General features: G+C 36.3%; 4 protein-coding genes across 5 annotated transcripts; 1 reads left to right on the top strand and 3 right to left on the bottom strand.

Moving 5' to 3' along the window:
- Positions 1-817: 817 nt before the first annotated feature.
- LOC147523501 (uncharacterized) lies at positions 818-3,164 on the bottom strand. Its single transcript, XM_086571281.1, has 3 exons — positions 3,155-3,164; positions 1,185-1,520; positions 818-1,134 (listed from the first exon to the last, which is right to left on the bottom strand). Exons 1-3 carry the CDS (start codon positions 3,162-3,164, stop codon positions 818-820), a joined length of 663 nt encoding a protein of 220 aa, XP_086427407.1.
- A 1,089-nt stretch (positions 3,165-4,253) lies between these two features.
- LOC147523500 (large ribosomal subunit protein uL29) lies at positions 4,254-6,500 on the bottom strand. Its single transcript, XM_086598882.1, has 4 exons — positions 6,192-6,500; positions 5,989-6,124; positions 5,765-5,921; positions 4,254-4,568 (listed from the first exon to the last, which is right to left on the bottom strand). Exons 1-4 carry the CDS (start codon positions 6,193-6,195, stop codon positions 4,494-4,496), a joined length of 372 nt encoding a protein of 123 aa, XP_086455008.1. The 5' UTR covers positions 6,196-6,500; the 3' UTR covers positions 4,254-4,493.
- Positions 6,501-6,836: 336 nt separating this feature from the next.
- Positions 6,837-10,316, top strand: LOC147523499 (Mitochondrial import inner membrane translocase subunit Tim17/Tim22/Tim23 family protein). 2 transcript variants are annotated; one of them, XM_086598874.1, is made up of 5 exons: positions 6,874-7,101; positions 7,176-7,431; positions 8,437-8,494; positions 9,172-9,249; positions 10,032-10,316. In XM_086598874.1, exons 1-5 carry the CDS (start codon positions 7,000-7,002, stop codon positions 10,066-10,068), a joined length of 531 nt encoding a protein of 176 aa, XP_086455000.1. In that variant the 5' UTR covers positions 6,874-6,999; the 3' UTR covers positions 10,069-10,316. The 2 variants fall into 2 exon arrangements, with proteins under 2 accessions (XP_086454995.1, XP_086455000.1); XM_086598869.1 differs by lacking the exon at positions 8,437-8,494 and having other exon boundaries at positions 6,837-7,101.
- A 649-nt stretch (positions 10,317-10,965) lies between these two features.
- Positions 10,966-19,314, bottom strand: LOC147523498 (U3 small nucleolar ribonucleoprotein). The gene is made up of 13 exons (XM_086598862.1): positions 18,437-19,314; positions 18,061-18,116; positions 17,832-17,943; positions 17,613-17,723; positions 17,301-17,438; positions 15,502-15,570; positions 15,355-15,396; positions 15,098-15,166; positions 12,631-12,702; positions 12,443-12,496; positions 12,186-12,327; positions 11,449-11,511; positions 10,966-11,370 (listed from the first exon to the last, which is right to left on the bottom strand). The coding sequence occupies exons 1-13, from the start codon at positions 19,082-19,084 to the stop codon at positions 11,357-11,359; spliced, it is 1,590 nt and encodes a 529-aa protein (XP_086454988.1). The 5' UTR covers positions 19,085-19,314; the 3' UTR covers positions 10,966-11,356.
- Between the last annotated feature and the right edge of the window lie 789 nt (positions 19,315-20,103).

Here is a 20,103-nt window from a genome sequence, read left to right as displayed (position 1 = left end):
ACCACAAATATCGGTATATATCAAGTCTAAGACACTTGAACTCCTGCTGGCACCAAACTTCCTTATATTTGTTTGTTTACCCTTTATACATGCAATACAAACTTTAAAGTCTGAAAAATCAAGGGCACCAAGAACTCCATTTGACACAAGCCTTTCAATTCTCTATTTAGAAATATGACCCAAACGCTTGTGCCACAATGTAGAGGAGTTCTCATTAATTAATCTACGCTTAGTACCATAGTTATTAACATGCAAAGTTTCATTTAACCTTAAGTGAGAGGCATCCAAGTCTAACTTGTATAGATTATCAATCAAAGAGCTCAGACCGATAAGATTTGAATTTTGAAAGAGACTAAATATTCCTTTTCCAACTGAACAAGTATAACCAGATTTGTCCAAACAGAAATAGAAATTAAATTTCGCCTAAAAGGCGGTACATAAACATCTCATCTAAATCCAAATAAAAACCAGACTCTAATTTTAATCTAAAGACTCCAATGGCCTCAACACATGCCTTATTGCCATCACCCATGTAAATGAACCTTTCGGTATCACTTGGCTTGCGGCTCCTTAGACAACCCTGCATGGAAACACTAATGTGAATAGTTGCTCCCGTATCTATCCACCAAGAATTAGAAGGTACTTCGGCAAGATTTAATTCAGAACAAACAAAACTAAATTCATTACCTGCTTGCTTTGCTTTCCACTTTATATACTTTGGACATTCTTTCTTAATGTGACCTGCAGGTTTCTTACAAAAGTAATGTAAAGTAGCTTTGAACACGTTTATCTTTCGTGATTCAATTGTGGTGTCGCATTATCTGCAAATCCCTTTACCCTTATTATTCCATTTTCTTTTCTTAGTGCCTGAATTGCCAATAGAGGAAGTGGCCAAGTGAGCACTTTCTGTCTTCTCTTGTTTCAGCCTTTCCTCTTCTTGCACACACTGAGCAATGAGCTCATTAAGAGTCAATTTCTCCCTTTGAGTATTATAATTGATCTTAAAGGGACCAAATTGTGCAGGAAGAGAAATAAGAATGAGGTGTACAAGGAGATCATCAGAGAACTCCAACTTTAGTGCCCTCATTTTGGCAACAAGATTAGATATTTCCATAATGTACTCTCTAACATTTCCTTTGCCAGTATACCGCATGGTGACAAGTTTGCTAAGGAGCCGCACTTGCCTCCACCTTTTTTCCGATGCAACAAATCGGTCTCAAGAACTTGATTTAGGAATTTCTTGGCATTTTCTTCCTTAGGCATTGCACCACCTAAAAGTTTTGAAATAGAGTGCTTCATTATACTAAGACTAAGGCGATTGGAGCGCTCCCACTTTTCGTAGGTAGCCTTTTCCTCAGCTCCACTATCAGCCTTAAGGTTAGCAGGCTCATCAACACGTAATGCATAATCCAAATCCATACATCCAAGAACGATTAGAACATGCTCTTTCCATTTTGTAAAGTTGGAACCAGTAAGAACTGGAATACTAGTTAAATTGGCAGATATAGAAGATGTATTCACTGAACATGATACAAAAGATAACTCACATTAATACATATGCCATTTTCTTTAATGCATAGACAATAATAAACTGTAATATTATCATGCATTCATTAGTCTAAATGAAAATTAATAATCAAATAGACAAATGACAAGAAAGAAAAAACATTTATAAAACTTTAGTAGGGGACCTTAATGAGAAACCTAACACACCGTTATAATTCAAGTCTTTGGACAAGCATTTAACGTGTAAGTGGTTTCCTCTAAACACATAAGGCTAATCGACATATGTAAAACAAAGTTAGGCTTGGCCAAACAATAAGTCTTCCTTAGGGCCGACTATTGAATGCATAAGTAACTCCTAAAATTATTTTACATATATTAATTACCTTATACCGTCACTAATCCGGCCAAAATAGTAAACTTCCTTTGGGCCGATTATTACTTGCATGGATTAAGACGCAACCATATACAATCTAATAAACTTTACCATTAAACCCAAATAAATTTTCCATGAAAGAGGCCACTTAGGCAGTGTATCACGTTGAACTTACCCAAATTTCATGGTTTAGATTGCTAATTTTAAAATGTTTGGAACATGCTATTATTCAATTCTATTAATTAACATGATAATAGTAGAAAAGAAAATTCCAATAGCAAAGCTCATAAATCCAAACATGATCAAACTGAAATTTAAGTCCATCTACTTTATTGGGCCCAAAAAAACACTTCAATTTGACTATTCATATGCCCAAAACGGACTTAAAACAAGGTATATATATACAACTGAAATAAGGTAATTGGGCCCAAAAAATACCAAATAGGCCCAAAACCGGGTCAAACTAGGTCCATTCAGCATGAGTAGGACCCGGTCAACACAAGTCAAACTTTGTTTGCAAAGTCAGACTTGGCATACATGGGTTAGACCCAAGCCTAATATAGTTTATGGGTCAAGTTGGTTTATTGGGCTTTTAGTGTTGGGCTTTGAGTGGCAGGCCTTTAAAAAAATAGATATGTTTTCTGTTAAAACTATTGAATCGCAATTAAAACTCAGATTTTGGATCGACGAGTTGACGCAAGGACAACTCATCGTCACCTTCCTCGAGTCTGAAGCAACAGTAATGGAAAACAAAACTCTTTTTCCTTTGGCAACCTTACTGCCACCCCTGAACGCCACCACCAGATGATGAAAACACAAATCCAACCGTACAGATATAATCTAGAGTGTAGTACGACCCTACCCACCAAATTTCAGCACAATCCAAAGATAGATTATAAAGATCCATGGATTTAAAGTCGAGAAAAAAGCAAGTTTTTAACGGGTTATCGGCAACGAATCAAAGCATATTAATCGAAATCCGTCATCCACCTTATGAACATGATTCTTGGATAACGAACTTGCGACCCTATGAAATCCTTTTACCGGAACAGATTCGGTGATCCGATAAAAAACGAAAAAAATATTTCGCAAACTTAACCGCATAACTTAAAAAAAAAAAACTCGATTTTTACTCAATGTTACACAATAATAAAATTAAATTGTATGTTTTCTTCATGATTAACATCTAGGCAACTGATACCAATTGTGAGGATTTCTCCAATACCCAGAATACATGTCAATCAATAAAGAAAACCAAATAATAATAGGACATACCTGAAGTCATAGCGTTGATCAAGCAAGTCCTATAAGCAGCAGCGGAACGTTGTTGTCTTCCACTCCAAAACCCTTCTTGTGTTCTCTCACAGTGGATGGAAAACTTATGAGAATCAGAATAAGATTTGGGGTGGGGACCTCAACTTATATATTATGGGTGTATTTCTATTATAGCCCATCATGATAATAGAAATACGCTTAAGCCCAAAAAGTATCTGCACATATCGTTAAGCCCATACTCACTTTATACACGTGTCATGACTTGACACGTGTGGTTTGAGACATGTAAATGACTCAGTCATGTTACTTTAAGATCACAGTTTAGTGAGTCTTCTCAATGTCACTCGGACGTAATTCGACAATTAACAATTGTGTAATGTGTATGATAATATGATCTATGTAGTTACACCTTAAAGAGAAAAGTTCTAACAGATACTTCCTCACAGTAGCGATAAAGAAAAAAGAAGGAACGACACAAATCTTATAATCCTACCCACTGGCACAGAGTTACGTGCAATATATGAAATTAGTGCCCATATGATTAGCCACTTTTCATTTCAATTCTTCTCACTTCATCCGAACCAACCAGATTTAGATTTGGAGCTTTTGTATGGGAAAGCCTATTGTTTCTGATACCGATGAAACAAGTCACGGTTGAGGAGATTACTTGGGTAATAAAGAGCCTTGGTTGAATACTTGCATCCACAGTTTTCCTCAGACCCAGTTAAACACACCCAACTAAGTTCCGACTTCCCAGGCAACTAAACAACTTCCCACAATATCTTACCTTCACGATCATCAAATAAATGCAACCACAATCATACCCAGACCGGTTAGCATGCCCTATGAGAATCTAACCAAACTAAGTTGGAACCACACCCACCCTTGAGGGGTAAGTTGTCTTAACTCTTAAGACCTTAGAGGCCCAAATCCCTCTGAAAACTACTGCACTATAATTAATAAACAAACCACATTGACACCACAATACAAATAAGTGAAGAAAGCACAAGGCTCTCACTTGGCACACATCAGAAGTCCGCCCCCCGCACAAACCATTGATCAGTGATAAAAAAAAAATTATCTGCTAAATAAAGAAGAGTGACAAACCAACTTAGTGCTGTTGAAATCTCCAATTAAAATAGAAAACTTAATATCTGAGATTTGAAGGGGAAAACAATGAAATTCAGATATCTGTAAAACAAATAAGACAACTTCTGATGATAAGAATCTCAAAAAAGAGATCCATCCAAAAATCCCATTGTCAAGCTCAGAAGTAACTAAAAACCCTACAGAGATAAAACTACCAACAACCGCATCGCTCTGACATCCAGCTCCCTCCTTACACTTTAATTGCATATTTCCTCATTGGAAAATACATCTCTTTCTTCTTCTCCCTCTCTGTCTTCAGTGATGCCTGCAGTAAAAGAGTCCGCCATTTAACAAGAATACAATGCTCAATGCTAAATGTAAAGAGCAAATGCCAGCTATTCTAACGAAGGCATTAGGCAAAAGAAAGATGCAATTGTAAGACATGCATAAAGCGTGAATGAGAAACTCATTTATGACATTCCAACCAATTTCAGTTGCAACCCTTAATGATAAGTGTAAGTGTAAGTTCTGTTGGGGGTAAACACGTATCAAGGATGAGTAACTTGTATACATCAATCGATCAACATGGAATATGAAAATCACAATAAGTAGAATTGACCACATTTTCTGGATGATATGCTGTTCTTTTATGACAATTAACATTTATTATTCAAAAATAAATAACCGAAGAAATATCTACAAATCCACAATATGCAGCGGTCCAACAGCCATAAAAAATAACACTCACAAACCAATTAAAGACTTCAGCAATTCAAGAGGAAAAAAAGAGTGCTCAGGGGAAAAATCAGACATAACATACTGAAAGTAAAGAAAACAACATTAAGCCATTCCTTTCATGTAAACTACCCACATGGAGAAAAATCAAATTTGAAATTACACAATCAATTGAGATTTGGGATCGTTCATAAATTAAGACATATAGTGGGAAAGTTCATTAATTACCATGAGCAAATCATTGAACAGGGGTCTGGAATAAACTTTTATACCCCAAGCAAAACCCAGTCTTCGAAAATGCTCATAGCAAATTCCAGTGCTCATCTTTTAATTATACCTCTTCAAATTCAACTCTTACAACTCCGCAGATATTAATATATAGTTCCCACTACATGTGAATATAATTTCACATGATCAACTGGCATGTCAATATAATCACATACATGAAACAGACTCTGCAATCAAAAGCACTTACAAAAAAAAACACTATCACATAATGAACTAATTTGTCCACATAAACCAAACTTTACATCATTTATATACTAGACTCTAAAGCTCAACATTTCCAATACATGAATACTTCCAACACTCGTATGGTCATCATACCTACTATAATCAACTTTTACAGTTTTGGAAATGTCAATCAAACACACTACAGATCAACCCATTACAACATATCGAAAATTTTCAATTTTCAGTTACGCATTATAACCTACAAAACAGAATTATATACAATTTACAGTATTAATTTCCACACACAATATAGTAAAAAAATAAACGAACTACCTGATGCTTGGTAAGACGCCTACGGATAGCACGAGTCTTTTTAGGCCTAAGATCCAAAGGTAAGAACTTCTTGTTCTTGTAAGCGTCTCTCAAAGCAGCTTTCTGTTTCTGACTAATCACAGTCAGCACGCGTGCAATCGACAACCTCACCACCTTACTACACAAACACACAAAACAAATCAACCCACAAATACATAAAAATGAATGGAGAATAGGCCACGTACATCTTGGAAAGCTTGTTGGGTGCACCACCAGTGACTTTAGCAACACGGAGTAAAGCAAGCTCGCCTTTCAACTCATTGAGTTGGGTCAATAAGTCTGCTTTTGTTTTGTTACGGAGTTCATGAACCTTAATACGAGCTACAATAAATAAAAACAAAACGATTAGATTGAAAAATGGAGAAATAGATTACTCATTTTTGCTTACCCATTGAAGAGACAAGTTGAGGTGCGGCTTCGGTTTTTGGGTGGAGACGAGGGGTTTTGAGGTCAAGTTTGTTTATATAGTGTCCAAGTACAAACTAGGGTTTGGGTGGGGGACGGATATGCCTTTTGGGCTTTGGCCCACTAACTTATTTTAAGTCCAGTCGGCTTCGCATATTCTTTGTTGTTCTAGTATGGCTACTACTCTACTACCTTGATACCAATAATCAGCATGGAGAATTCATGTGGCTTTTTTATTTAACTGTCCTAAAATTTTCTTTTCTCTATCATAAAATTATAACTTCTTATGAACATTGTCTTTTGAGTCGAATGATCTTTTATTGTTTATGTCAAAGTTATAGTTATGATGGTCTGTCCTCCCTCACTAATGACGGCAATCCATCTGCTTTAGTTCTTCATGTGGTCGTTGTGGAATCAATAAAATCTTCAATTGTGGTTTTCACAAATATAGTTGATTTGTCTTTGCTTTTCTTTATGTGGTTTGTTTTGCTAAATTGTGTCAAAGTTCAAAATCACAATGCCTAATAAAACGTTAACCAACTAGATCTCCCTATCAACATTGTCTCGAGCAGACTAAAAATACCGATACCCGGTTGTGAAATTCCGTAGCTTTTTAAATCGATAAATTGAAATTTCGAACCATGGATCAGTTTATTGTCCATTTCACCCGGCCCAAGATTAAACTGAAAAATTGATCACTCTCTCTCTCTCAAGTCGAAAAAAAGCAAGAGAGTGAAGGTCAGTTTAATATTGTTAAGTATTCCTTACGTAATTTGTCATTAAATCAGGTAATGGGTAGAAAGGCAGGAACTGTAAACTGGGCAACTGCGAGTCTTGTTGGGTTTTTTGCTGGCTTGTTGTATGGAGGTGGCAAAGAAGCTGCTGCATCTGTTGTAAGTATATTTCTTTAACATCCCTTCACCTGTCGGATGGAACAGTGAAAATATGCTGTTATCATTTTTGACAGAGCAAGGATGCAGAAGTGACGTTAAAGATGGGGAGCACTCCCGATAAACGCGAGCAGTACCGATTGATGAGAGATGCCATGGAGAAACGGTTCATTCGAATAACTCGTGGGTCAATAGTTGGTGGAGTCCGCCTCGGAATGTTCACGGCTTCATTTTGTGGCCTACAAAATCTGCTTGCTGAAAAACGGGGTGTTCATGATGTTTACAATGTTGCTGCAGCTGGTTCAGCTACTGCTGCAGTATTTGGCCTCATCAGTAAGGAACTCAAACTCCTATTTGTAATTTTTTCTAGTTCTAGCCAGTAATTATTGGATTCAAGCTTCCTGATCTCTTATTAGATGCATCGGTCTTCCTATAGAACATGTTATGAGTGTTCAAAGTAATTTAAAAGCCACCTGCTGAAATAGCAGATTTATCTCAAGCGTCATTTACGATTGTTGGAGTTCAGCTTTTCTTCCTTGTAATTTTAAATATAGTATTACATATTTCATCAAAAGTACCGAGAAAAGCATCATACCACTACTAAAGATGGAGAGGGAGAGACCATTGTAGAAAAGAAAGAAAAAAACAAGGACTCCTTCCCTATAAGTTGCCACCCACTGAAAAACTAGTTCCTCCAAACAATGGTCTGTCCTTAGTGGACTATTTGATAATCAATACCGTAAAGTAATGTCACCTTGATAGATAAGTAGATAACGATATAGACTCTACTTTACTCCCGCAGCCAGGTTTCTGGAGGTGAGGGCATTCCACACTGTCTGGCCCTGGGGTTTCCGCACTTGGAGAAAAAAACCTGGGGCGTATCACTCAACATGCAGCCACTGGTATCAGGTTTGATTGGACTGCACCTAAACCAGTACCCTCTCTTTGTACCATTTTTGTATCACATCATAGGCTATACCGCTTGACCAAAAAGGCTGCATTCACCATGGCAAGGTTAGATTGTCCTAACCATTTTGATCATCTAGCAAGCCAACGTAATGTGATACAGAGGCTTTGGTTCTGAGTTGCACAACTCTCACTCTAGCTAATACAGGCTGCACTTCGCCACCTCTAGACCAGGTCAGATGTCCCAAATATGTTTGTATAGTGGCAAGCTAACATGAAGTGAGATAGATTAAAAGGTGACTACTACTCTAAAGATGCAACTCTGTGTATGAAAGAGAGGAAAGCCCGGAGATTTATAATTCCTCACTTACCTTTTATTTTCTTTTTCTTGGAACACCTAGACATGTTATGCTTACAAAATGTATCTTACAGGTATCCTTAAACCTAATGCCCAGAGATGTACTTTGAAGGGGCCACCATGGCAAAAGATGTGAGAGGTCTTCCCGTTCAAACGTCTAAGCTACCCATTATACACCCTATTACTATCAGATATACATCAACCTATATCTCAAACTGTGGTGTGAATCTTGAAGCAGCATGGCCATGTGGTTGTGTTGTTCTATCATCTTTTAATTATGGCGTGTTCCGTCAAAGTAAATTAATAATTCCCAAATGCTATTTTGAGTAGAACTGCAGAACATTGGGAAAAAAAATGTGAGATGGAATGTCCTTGTCAGATAGGTATTCTCAGAACTTGGAAAGATTAGCGTACTCTTGTTAAGCCTTTAGACATATTTTCTGAGTTCTGACCATATCCTTCCTAACATATTTGCTTAAAGATGATAGGAAAGATATGGCTGAGACGATACTTGCTGTAAAATGGAGTCAGTTCACGCAAAATGTGTTGTTTAAAAAGGAGAAAAAACAAAAAAACTTAATTGATAATAAGGTAATTGAGCGTTTTCTTTTCTGGTATTTTTCTCATATCTTTTTTTGTTTTTTCCTGTTCCAAAGGATGGTTTTTTAGCATGTGAGAGATATTGTTTGCTTAAAAGTGTTATACTAATATACACAATTGTCCAGGTTTGCTCAAGATCAGAATGAGTAAGAGAAATTATTGAAACTGGTAATCTTCTGTGGCTGATATTATCACTTCCTTTGTCTCAGTGCCAGGCTCTCTATTTTGGCGTGCCAGAAATGCGATGATGGGTTCAATTTTAGGAGTTGCATTGTGTTTTCCACTGGGTAATAGATTCATATCTTTGTTGTTTATTACGAACTATCTGGTAACTTACCTCCCGTTTTCTGCTCCAAATCTTAATAAGTTTCCTCTTACATTAGGATAACTGTGAAGAATTGACATTTCTATGGTTTAGATGTGGAACATTTTTGTAGTTATTCAATTCAGAACTACTTTAAATGGACGATAGGGTGTCTGTTAGTTGTTAGGTAATGGTGTTCTTCCTTTTATAACATGGGATTAATTATAAAAAGCTGCCAAACAAGTACTTGTTTTCTTTCACCCAACCACACACATTGCATTGTTGTGTTTTTCCTTCTTGGAAAACACAACTTGACTCGTGCCGTCGTTTCGGTGTGCATGGTCGGGAGAAACAGGACCTGTAAGATTTATACGTATCCAGGATGAGCCAAACCAATTTGGTTAACCACATTTTCACTTTCTTTTTAGCGAGAGTGTCATCTCTCTGGCGCAACTGGTTGAAAATTGAACTTCTTCTTCTTCTTCTTGAAACAACTTGATTTTGAAAAAAATCCAGCTCATTTTTAACACTTGATTTGATTTAGAAATCAGTTTTCTCTGATTTCATCTATAGATATCAATTTGTTTTAGATTTAGATCAACCAACTAGGCACTCCAGTGAACTCCAAACCTATGACAAAATCAACTGACAATAAACTTAATGATTTGGATTTTTTTTATGTGGATTTTCTGTTCTATGTTGGTAAGAGTTAGGAGCATGATTGAATACAACTGAATTAAATCTATGGGGACAATCCTTTTACAGGTTGGGTTCACTTGAAGCTTGTGGAGAAGGCAAATGAAGAAAGTTTGTCTGCGTTTTCCGAGTCAGATGAAAGGGTCAAGGGCGGAGTTGGTGGTGCAATCGAGAGACTCGAGGGGCATCTAAAACGAAATTAGATTTCAGAAGCTTCCCTAGTATAAAGTAACTGCAAAGAGAAGATTAGAGCAAGAGACTTTTGTTTTCCATTTTTGTATTTTGTTTGTGAGTTAAAATTTTGTAGTCTGTCTGAAATAAACCTGATTTTAAGGAAGAATTTAGCTTGTAAAATTCTATGTGCGGATAACTGCATGGAGGTGTTACTTCTCTTATTTTTTTCCCTGCATTTTTAGGAATTTATGGTCATGTCGGCTTCTTTCCTATTTTTCTTTTTTTTGAAAATGTGAATTCATTGAGCTAAAAGATGGGCCTTCTGCACAGAAGCAAGGCAAAAAGATAGCACTAATAGGACATGACAGAGTTTGCAAAATGAAAGGTAAAACACTGAGAATCTGCTAAGGTCACCATTTTTAATCATCTCAAATTCTCAATGACTGCTTCGTTATCTGGAACAATATGCCTTCATGTCAATACAACTTTGTGCCAACAACATTGCAACTTCAGCCCCAATATGTGTGCTTCCTCATCATCTCATGTTCTGGCATTTCGTGTTTTGCTGGTTATATGAACCTGCAGTCAGCAATCTCAGTGTCTAAGTACTTTAGAGGAAAATTGACTATATTTATTTCCCATATCAGAAACAAATTCCAATTTTCGGTCGACCCTTCTAAATGGTTTTCTGTAACAGTTTTAGAGGCCTGTTTTAGACTGAGATTTGTTTCATGCATTTGAAATTCCTTTTCAAATTTCCTAATAATCACATTTGAAATTCCACAAGTTTTATTGGGTTTAATTTGAGTGCCACAAGCAATGTACGATGTGTTGACCGAACTTCTTAACTGAAAAAACTAAAACCCAAATACCTTTCAGGGTTGCCCAATTCTTCAACATTTAATGTGAAAATTGTGAAAAGAAAAAGCCATGAGCTTAATACAAAACTTACGTCACAACTCACAACCATATTTTTTAATTAATACAACCTTAATTAACTCAGATGAATGGTAACTTTTAACACCTTCGCTGGTGGTGTTTCTCCATTCCCTTGTACGTTTTGTCTTAATGTTGTGTCTCTGTTCTCTGATTCTCCCATCTGTCAAAAACTCGGCAGCATTCATAAAACCTGAATACAGGGAGGCTCCTCAGGACTATTTGAAGACCTCGAAAGGTGTATTCCAAGATAACGGAAAGAATCCTCCGAAGCTATTTCATGATTATGCCTTCGTTCCTGTAAATTTCAAAATAAGATCATTGAGAAAAAACTGGGAAGAAAGATGGGCTTGTAGAATTGAGAACTACGAATTACCATTGGAATTATCAGGCAATCTGTTCCCCTGTACTTTGTTCACCAGCCTTTTAGATGCTTCAACTGCAATAATGCCAATAATATAATTTAAAAGGAGTCCACACACACAGACGATTAAAAGGTGCACTTTTTTCTCTAGGGGAAAGCTCAGCTACCACAGAGGCATGTATATCTCAACATTCAGAAAAAGTAAGGGCTTGATCTCCACTACATGTCACTCCTGCAACTCAAAGTCAAAATAGCGTAATAAAATAAATATACATGGAGGTGTATGTGTACACGATCTTCCTATGTGGTTTTGGTTCACAATGTCTTAGACACATCTACACCTCATCCAGATTCCACAGAAACATTTTGATATTGTTTTATTAGACAACGGTTACATAAAATATGGAGTAACATTCTTTATTAGTGATCTATTATCGCTTCTTTTTTTCTAGGTGTGAGCTATTACCTCGTTCTTGTCCTAAATCCATTCAGAACGTCAAGTTATCAGTATCACCTAGAAGGATGTGAAGGGATTCAATGTGGCTGGATGAAATATGATTTTGAGACCTTAAAGATCCCCAAAATGGATTGACTGAGACTGATCTTAAGCTTCCATGAGTCCATGACAGCACCAATCATATATGGCATGTGACCCTTAAGATGGGAACTATACTTTTGTATGGTCTAATGACCATTAGCGAATGGATCATACGCAATTGAATGAAGCAAGAAGACAACAGGAAAATTACCCTTGTACTTCCGCTTCTTGTTAGCCCTCCTACGCTTCCTCTCTTCCTGTGTTAGCTCTGCTTCCTCTTTGATGTCTCCTTTACCAGCAAAAACCTCCTCAGGTGCCAACATTGCTACATCTGAGACTGCAACAGGTGCAATCTGCAAAGAAGAAAAATATGCTTCAACTCAAAAATACAATTAAGTCTGTGTATTAGTACTACCGTCAGAGCTTTTTATAAAAGAATCTTAGAGTTTGGTAGTAGAGAGTCTCTACCTCTTCCATTGCAAGAGCAGGAACATTTGTTTGAATAGACATATCCTCAATTACCTGTTCAATATGACCACATACTAAATAAGTAACAAGATATTACTGGAATGTTAAATACATAACAAGCAAAAGTATTATTAGCATTCAACATGAAAAAAGGGAAAAAAAAATTATATATATATATATATAAATACCGGTTTTGGCCTGAAGTGGGAATGAGACAAACCATCCAATTTCAAGCAAAGTTTGTCAAAGAGTAGTTGTGCCTGAACACAGATAAAGACAATAAGTTTCAGAAGTCATTGAGGTAAGATTTAAGTCAATTAGTTTCACTTGCATTGAAATCTCTATGCCACAGGTTGAACCACCCACACATTAGGGAACACTTAGGTCTACAACTCTACAAATTTACAATGTGGCACTAGTACCATACACAAACAATAACGGAGGACAAAAAAGGGAAACATGATTATAGACACGAGCCTAGATCTTTGAAATGATTTTCATGCTCAGAATAGTTTCTGGATTTTTTTTTTATAAAAAAATAATAATAATAGAGGAATTTTGACTTAACCCCCCAAAACTATGTAGCGTTTTGACTAAACCCCCCATTTTTAAAATCATTTGAGTTTTGCCCCCCCTCACTGTCAATTATGTCTGTAACAGACGTTGGTATTATATCTATTTACCATTTTGCCCTTCTGATAAGATAGAGCCGTTGGGTTTTATTGTTTTGGGGTTTTTTGACTTAACCCCCCACAAATATGTAGCGTTTTGAGTTTGCCCCTCCTTTCAGTAGGTTTTAGAGTTTTGTATAAAGCCCCCAAAATTTAGCATCGAATTTGAGTTTACCCCTAGTCAGTTTGGGTCAATTAACATCGGTTAAATCGTAACCCAGTTGGTTCGGTTCGGGTATCAATTCGACTGGAAATTAGTTCGGTTCGGTTAGTATAACACAACCGGTTCGGTTCCAAAAAAATATAAACCGATAGAGTCGGTTCGGTTGTCAATTTAGACCTAAACCCGACCCGTGCACACCCCTATATGGGAGAAATATTTTTTTTTCTCCTTAGTTTTTTTCTTTTCAATTTTGCTAATGGGGTAAACTCAAATTCGATGCTAAATTTTTGGGGGTTTATACAAAACTTACAAAACTCCAAAGCCTATTGAACGGGAAGGCAAACTCAAAACGCTACATATTTGTGGGGGGTTAAGTCAAAAAATCCCAAAACAATAAAACCCAACGGCTCTATCATATCATAAGAGCAAAATGGTCAATAGATAAAATATCAACGTCTGTTACAAACAAAATTGACGGAGTGGGGGACAAACTCAAATGATTTTAAAAATGGGGGGTTTAGTCAAAACGCTACATAGTTTTGGGGATTAAGTCAAAATCCCCCATAATAATAATAATAAATAAATAAAACAGCTGAAACTATAGTTTCTTAATCAATAGAGTTGAAACTAAAACAAAAAAATAAAATAAACATTTTCCACATAGCTATCCTTAGGGTGGAGACTTGGGCTTGAATCCAAGCAGCCACAATACCATATTCCTAAGTCAAAAGGTTAAGTGAGAGATGGAGAGCTCTGCAACTTAGTGTGGAACTATATTAGAGAGATCTTGCTTTTGGATAAAACTTAACCAACTTTCTTTCTATTTCAGATAAAACGCAATATGCTAAAACGGTTTGAGTTTCTCAAATTTCTTTAGATTTTGACTTTTAGCCTTCTTCCCCAACCATTCTCTAGGAAAGCGCAGTTTTTGCTCTCTTTTCACCTCTAACCAACTGATGGAAGTGAGAATTGAGATTTACAGATCTGGTTAATACAGTGAGATAAAACTCTTACGAACAAATAAACATTTTGTTTTGAGCGTCATTTACACAAGTAATGGTAGGAACGGAAGTTTACGGTTGTGGGATGATCTCACGGTTATTAGCAGCAATTTCTCAAAGCTTTGCTGTCTGTGGAGACTTTAATAGTGTAAAGTGGCCTCAGAAGGTGATAGCTCTGGGTGCAATGGGTAGTATGGGAACAGCACATGGAGGGAAAAGCACTTCTGAGTAATGACGATACCTCAAGATACCCCCTGGGTATGGACGAACATTGTAGAAGCAAGAAGCACAGCGGGGAGAAGTATAAAGTACAGTATTGCTACACGCATTAATACTATGCCATAGTATGATCTGTGGTTTAACAACAAGCTGTTTGACGCCAGGGAAAAGTTACAACTCCCACTAAATGCTAAAGTGAGTTGAATTATAACAAATATAGAGTGGAATGAGCATGTATAGGCACTTCACCAGGTGAGTTAAAAGAATTAACAGAACAATACTACCAAAGGAGAATCAACATGTTCCGACTGCCTAAGCCCATTTGATACTAAGTACATAGGAAATTATAGCTTAGAGGAATCTTATCTGTGTCACATTCAGGAAAAATTTGACAGCAAAGCACATTATATTTATGTATGATTTTTGGGATCGTTAAATCATTGGTTTGCAATCCACTTTATCTCCACTTAAACAAGAGAGTTGGAGACGGGAAGTTCACCAAGTAAGTGCAATCAAAATAGTACGTACATTAGCTTAAGGTAAATTTCTGTCGACTGGTCGCTAAAAATGGATATAAAAATATTAAAACTCAAACTCAAACCTCTTTCTTCAATTGATCTGAAGAAGACAGTGGAGCAGTTCCTAAGCCCGTCTGGTGCACATACTCCTCCTGCAATTGGTAAAGAAAGGATTAGAGTTACATTCTTGCTGATAAGAAGAAATCAAAGTTATAACAGAACCCACAAGATCTAGCTGATCACTACAAACAGTAGCTTAGAACTCGAGGACACAGCACCATTACTTGACAACAAGATTATATAACTTACAAAATACCACAAGGCATTAGCAAATACTGACCTCGTATATTTCTGCAAGACCTTTCTTGCTCTTATTCTCATCCTGAAAGTTTTGAAGAAGGACAAATGGAAAAGATTAGATCAAAACGGTCACCAGAAAATGTGTCCTCCTGAAGAAAAAATTACTTTACATGGAAACAATGCATACCATCTCTTTCAATTCTTTCAGACGTTTAGATGGTAAGCTAGCTGCCCTTTCAGCATCATCAAAACGACCCTGAAATAATGCATCATATTATTATTGCTCAACCAATTGTGGCAATGTTAACGATGATGATAATTATCTGTAGTAGTAAACAGTTATAATAATGGATAGTTCGATATCTGGATGCTACACATCCAAGGGGATATATAAAACCAAAAGAAAAACATAGATAACAATGAATACCAAGTGTGAATAAAGAAAGGATAAAATTAAAGAAAAATGAAAAGGACATGGATAGCCAATTGGCCATATTGAGCTTTTGCCATGTTATATTGATAAAAGGAATTGCTGAATCCAGGATGTTGTTACTAGGGTTTCATTTTGGTTTGCACAGCTTTAGTCATCAGTTACCACTACTTCACCTGCCTTTCTTCAGCATCGTTGTGGAAGGCTAAGTTTCCTTATAAATTATTCCTCTCTTGCTGTGCCATATTGAGGAGAAATATTACTATTGACATCTAATGTGAAATAAAACAGACACTTGGAATAACTGTTTGCTTGTGCAAACCAAACAAAATGATGAATTTGGTTGTACCAACTACTAAGCCACAAATGAGTGGATTTACCTATTTCCCCATAACACCTCGTTGCCTCTATAAGGGTGCACCATTTTTCTTCATTATTGAAACAGATACGTTTTCCTCTTTTCCATTATCCAAAATCAATTATATCCACTCCACTTAATAGCATGGTAGGTCATAAACTGGGAGAACTTGCACCTACCCTAAATTTACAGGGCATGTGCCACACATAACAGCTCTCATCGATAATGATAAGACAGTAAGCATGGGTGCTACTCATTTCCAACTCATCACCGCGTCTGTGTAGGAAAAGTGCAGTTAGAGGCAATCCAGACTAAGACATAAGAATTACACCTAACATGATTTCCACCTAACACCCCCTCAAAGAACTGCATATGAGAAGTATGTCTCGTACAGCTCAAGAAGAAACACCCAAATATTGATTGCATACTTGCATTTTTGTTTTATTCTTTTGGAATTTAAATCCAAAAGTTTTATGAAGTATTAAAAGTACTGATGAAATTATGGAAATAAAAAGACTATCCCAGTAATGATATTAACAGAGAAAGATCTCTCGATAAATGATATAAGTGAAATGATAAATAAAAGTATACATAATGAAATAAGTGAAATGATAAATAAAAGTACACATAATGGCATAGATGTTCTTAATTCTGACGCAACTATGCACGGTACTTATTCACTTCACAGATTTCTAGTGACTCGTGTGGTTATCACTAAGTTATTGCTAACTTTATTCTCATATCAAGCAAGATCCTTGCTCAACTGTTGTATGTGTCAGTCTTCTTCCAGTAGCCCATCTGTTAGTGGGAGGGGGTTGCTTATAAGGAAAATAAGAGTTAAAACAAAAAATGAAATCTTTCAGTTTCTAATTTTACAATGTCCAAGTCTATGTATTTGTATATCATTAAGTACATTAAACGTCCAGAAAGGGTTTATTCTTGGAGGTATTTTTCACTTTAATCGAGCGAGCGGTGGGAAAAGATGAATATCCAAGGCTGTATGCCATATAATTTGAAGGTATATACGCACTGTTCAAATAGGTCCTATGCTGGCCAGTCAAATACTACTGACTGTGGGGAGGTGGTGATTTATGTAAACAAAAGAGGAATTTGGGAAACAGGACTACCTGGCACAACAGAGGTAACAAGTACAAGCAAAAGAAAGGAAAAAAAAAAGGTAACCTAATGGAAGTTTTACCTCAAGAATTCTTTCTTTAATTAAGTCTTCAAGTGACGCGGTAACCTCCTCTGTGATCACTGGCAAGGGTCTTACATTGTGCTCAAAATCTAAATCAACTTCAAGTGCACTGTTCTTTGGCCTTTTAGTAGCAGTCACCTGTCACGAAAAAAAAACCCAAGTCCAATGAGTGATCCAATTTTAAAAAGTAAAACCTCAAGTGTTATATAACTCAAGAGAAAAATTGTTGCCTGTTGGTAATCAAATAAATGACCAACAAAAGAAGAGAGAAAACTAACTAACAAGTAACAATAATAATAGATTAACATTTACCTCTCCCTGCATAGTCCAAGCTTTAGGGTCCAAGTTTGCTTTCTCCATCTGTTCTATCTTAGAGTGCAGCTTCTGAAGCTCTTTCTCATGGGTTGAAAGGGATTCCTTAGTCTGTCACAGAAACCAGACCAAAAGAAGTGAACAGTCAAAACTTCTTCCAAACTATGTCTAGGAACTTCTCCACTAACTCACAAAACATGCATCAAATGCAAAAAATACCTGCTTGTGATCTCCCTTGTCATCTTCTTGTTCTTCGTCTTCTGGCTTATTGTGAATATTAGACTGTCTTTTAACACTTTTTTTCTTTTTGCCCCCAAAAAAATCTTCATATCTGAAAATAAATTTGCTTAACTTGAGAATCTCCACAATAACAAGGTCTCCTTATACGTAACAAAGACATGTGTGCCAGTCAGCAGTCCGAACTCAAAAGTCATGGTAACAGACTCACCTCGCATTTCCCAGCTTGTCATCACCATCCTCCCCATCGTCCCCAAAATCTCCAAGCTAATAAACAAAAGGAAATGCAAACCGAAACAACTTTTATATACATTTTCTAGTATTAACAAATGGCAAGCCATAAAATGCAGGAAATGCAGAAGCACATATACTTCTAAAAACTTCATTCCCTTTCCCAAAAGACGGAAAAGACAAATTTAATTAAGCTGAACATAATTCTTTGAAATGAAAGATTAAAAATCCTATGAAAATGAAACTGCACCATATTCAACAAACGAAAACTACAATACATTTTTTTTTCACAAATTATTTCATAAACCATAAATCATATGTAAAAAACAAACATATAAACTCAAAATCATTCTCACCTCATCATCCTCATCCTCGTCATCCTCATCTTCCTCATCTTCCTCTTCCTCTTCCTCTTCTTCATGGACATTCTTCTTCTTCTTCGAAACCTTACTTTTCACAACCTCACCACCATACTCCCTCGCCTCATCTTCCTCCATATATTGCTCCAATTCATTCAACTTCAAAAACCTATCTTCAACACCCCCTTCCCCACCTCCCTCTTCCTCCTCCTCGTCTTCCCCTTCCTCCTCTTCCTCATCTTCCTCATCTTCCCCTTCCTCCTCATTCTCATCACTGCCCACATCCTCAATATCCTCATCTCCATCCTCAATCTCCACACCCCTTCCCTTCTTCTTCTCCACACCAAAAAGTCTCAAAACCTCATCAGGATTCTTCTCAAACTCAATAACTTCCCCTTTCAACTTCTTCACTAAAGGCTTACACTGTAAATCAATCTGTTGCCATATTTGTTCAGCAACATAACCATCAAGATACAAACTTTGGAAATAAACTTTAGGACAAAATGGTTTTAGTGATGAGAATAAATACTGTGATGCTTTTCTTGCTGTTTGTGATAGTTCAGTCGATGGTGTTAGAAATAAAGGTGGGTCTGTTTGTTTCAGTTTGTTCAATGCTTCTACACTGCCGACTTCTTTCTTCGCCATTTTTTTTTTTTATGTTCAGGGTTTTAAGGAGGTTTTGAGGAATGAGCTAAAAAGGAAGAAGAAGAAGAAAGATAGAAAGCCCTGATTTTAATAATTTCGTTGGAATGGTCAAAATTTCAACTGAAATTTCGGGAATTCTTTTTTGGCTGGGACATTGAGAAATCAGTCGAAACAAGAGCAGTACTATAGATTGCAGGCCAATTGGACTTCAGTTTCAAACTTCCGTATATAACCTAAGAGCATCCAAGGCAATAGTGCCATTTTTATTTTATGTAAAAATAAGATTTTTTTTTTTTTCATTATAAAAGTGGGACGGTACAAAATTATCATGTCTCCAAAGTTATTTTTAAATTGGTGTTCACATCTCTAAAATGGAACGGCTAAACTTGTCTGCTCCCAATGTTGTTATTTTTCAAACAAATTTAGTTTGGATTCTAATAGTTGCTACATTACACAAACTATATTTTATAACATTGCATTGTGGTCCAAATTGTTAAATGAACTGTAAAAGTACACATAACAATGGTTTTTACTTTTTAGCAGTCGTTTTGATGTTCTGAGTGGGGTTCTTACTTGGAGGGTCCTTATAACATTTTATTATATTTTTTTTGTTTTGTTTAATGAGATGAAATTCAATTGGACTTGACCCAAAATCGCACACAAGGCGATAAACGTGGGGGTTTTTTTTCATGCTTATTTGTAGTTTTAGGTGGAAAAAAATAAAATAAAATAAAAATCACAGCATATGAGTAAACCTTTTAAAAGGTAAAAATCTTATTTTGGCATCATTTACAATAAAGATTATAGCTCAGTGTTTTACAACAAAATATGTGTAAAAAAATTGAACTAGTCCGCACACAACTATTTTATTTTTCATCTTTTAAGTTTCAATTCTCTAAATAGATACTTAATAAAGGTCCTATTACTGGACCCCAATTTGTGTTGGGCGGACTCCCACAAAAAAAAACAATTATTACAAATGTGTCATTGGTTTCAAAAAATCTAAAAAAATAATAATT

The sequence above is a fragment of the Coptis chinensis genome, chromosome 1, assembly GCF_015680905.1.
Source record: "Coptis chinensis isolate HL-2020 chromosome 1, ASM1568090v1, whole genome shotgun sequence".
NCBI classification, from domain to species: domain Eukaryota; kingdom Viridiplantae; phylum Streptophyta; class Magnoliopsida; order Ranunculales; family Ranunculaceae; genus Coptis; species Coptis chinensis.
Note: the sequence above shows the minus strand (reverse complement) of the source record. Positions and strands in the feature narration are given on the sequence as shown.

What these genes read in the sequence shown, in the direction of transcription:
- LOC147523501 (XM_086571281.1), bottom strand. An exon ending in GCATCGGAAAAAAGGTGGAG is followed by an intron (nt 1,135 to 1,184) that starts GCAAGTGCGGCT and finishes ATACTGGCAAAG; the next exon opens with GAAATGTTAGAGAGTACATT.
- LOC147523500 (XM_086598882.1), bottom strand. An exon ending in CCCAACAAGCTTTCCAAGAT is followed by an intron (nt 5,922 to 5,988) that starts GTACGTGGCCTA and finishes GTGTTTGTGTAG; the next exon opens with TAAGGTGGTGAGGTTGTCGA. An exon ending in GGCGTCTTACCAAGCATCAG is followed by an intron (nt 4,569 to 5,764) that starts GTAGTTCGTTTA and finishes CTTTTACTGCAG; the next exon opens with GCATCACTGAAGACAGAGAG.
- LOC147523499 (XM_086598869.1), top strand. Translation starts at nt 7,000, where the DNA reads ATGGGTAGAAAGGCAGGAACTGTAAACTGGGCAACTGCGAGTCTTGTT. An exon ending in TGCAGTATTTGGCCTCATCA is followed by an intron (nt 7,432 to 9,171) that starts GTAAGGAACTCA and finishes CCTTTGTCTCAG; the next exon opens with TGCCAGGCTCTCTATTTTGG. An exon ending in TGCATTGTGTTTTCCACTGG is followed by an intron (nt 9,250 to 10,031) that starts GTAATAGATTCA and finishes ATCCTTTTACAG; the next exon opens with GTTGGGTTCACTTGAAGCTT.
- LOC147523498 (XM_086598862.1), bottom strand. Translation starts at nt 19,084, where the DNA reads ATGGCGAAGAAAGAAGTCGGCAGTGTAGAAGCATTGAACAAACTGAAA. An exon ending in TGAAAGAATTGAAAGAGATG is followed by an intron (nt 15,397 to 15,501) that starts GTATGCATTGTT and finishes CAAAACTTTCAG; the next exon opens with GATGAGAATAAGAGCAAGAA. An exon ending in CAAGAAGCGGAAGTACAAGG is followed by an intron (nt 11,512 to 12,185) that starts GTAATTTTCCTG and finishes GCATTATTGCAG; the next exon opens with TTGAAGCATCTAAAAGGCTG.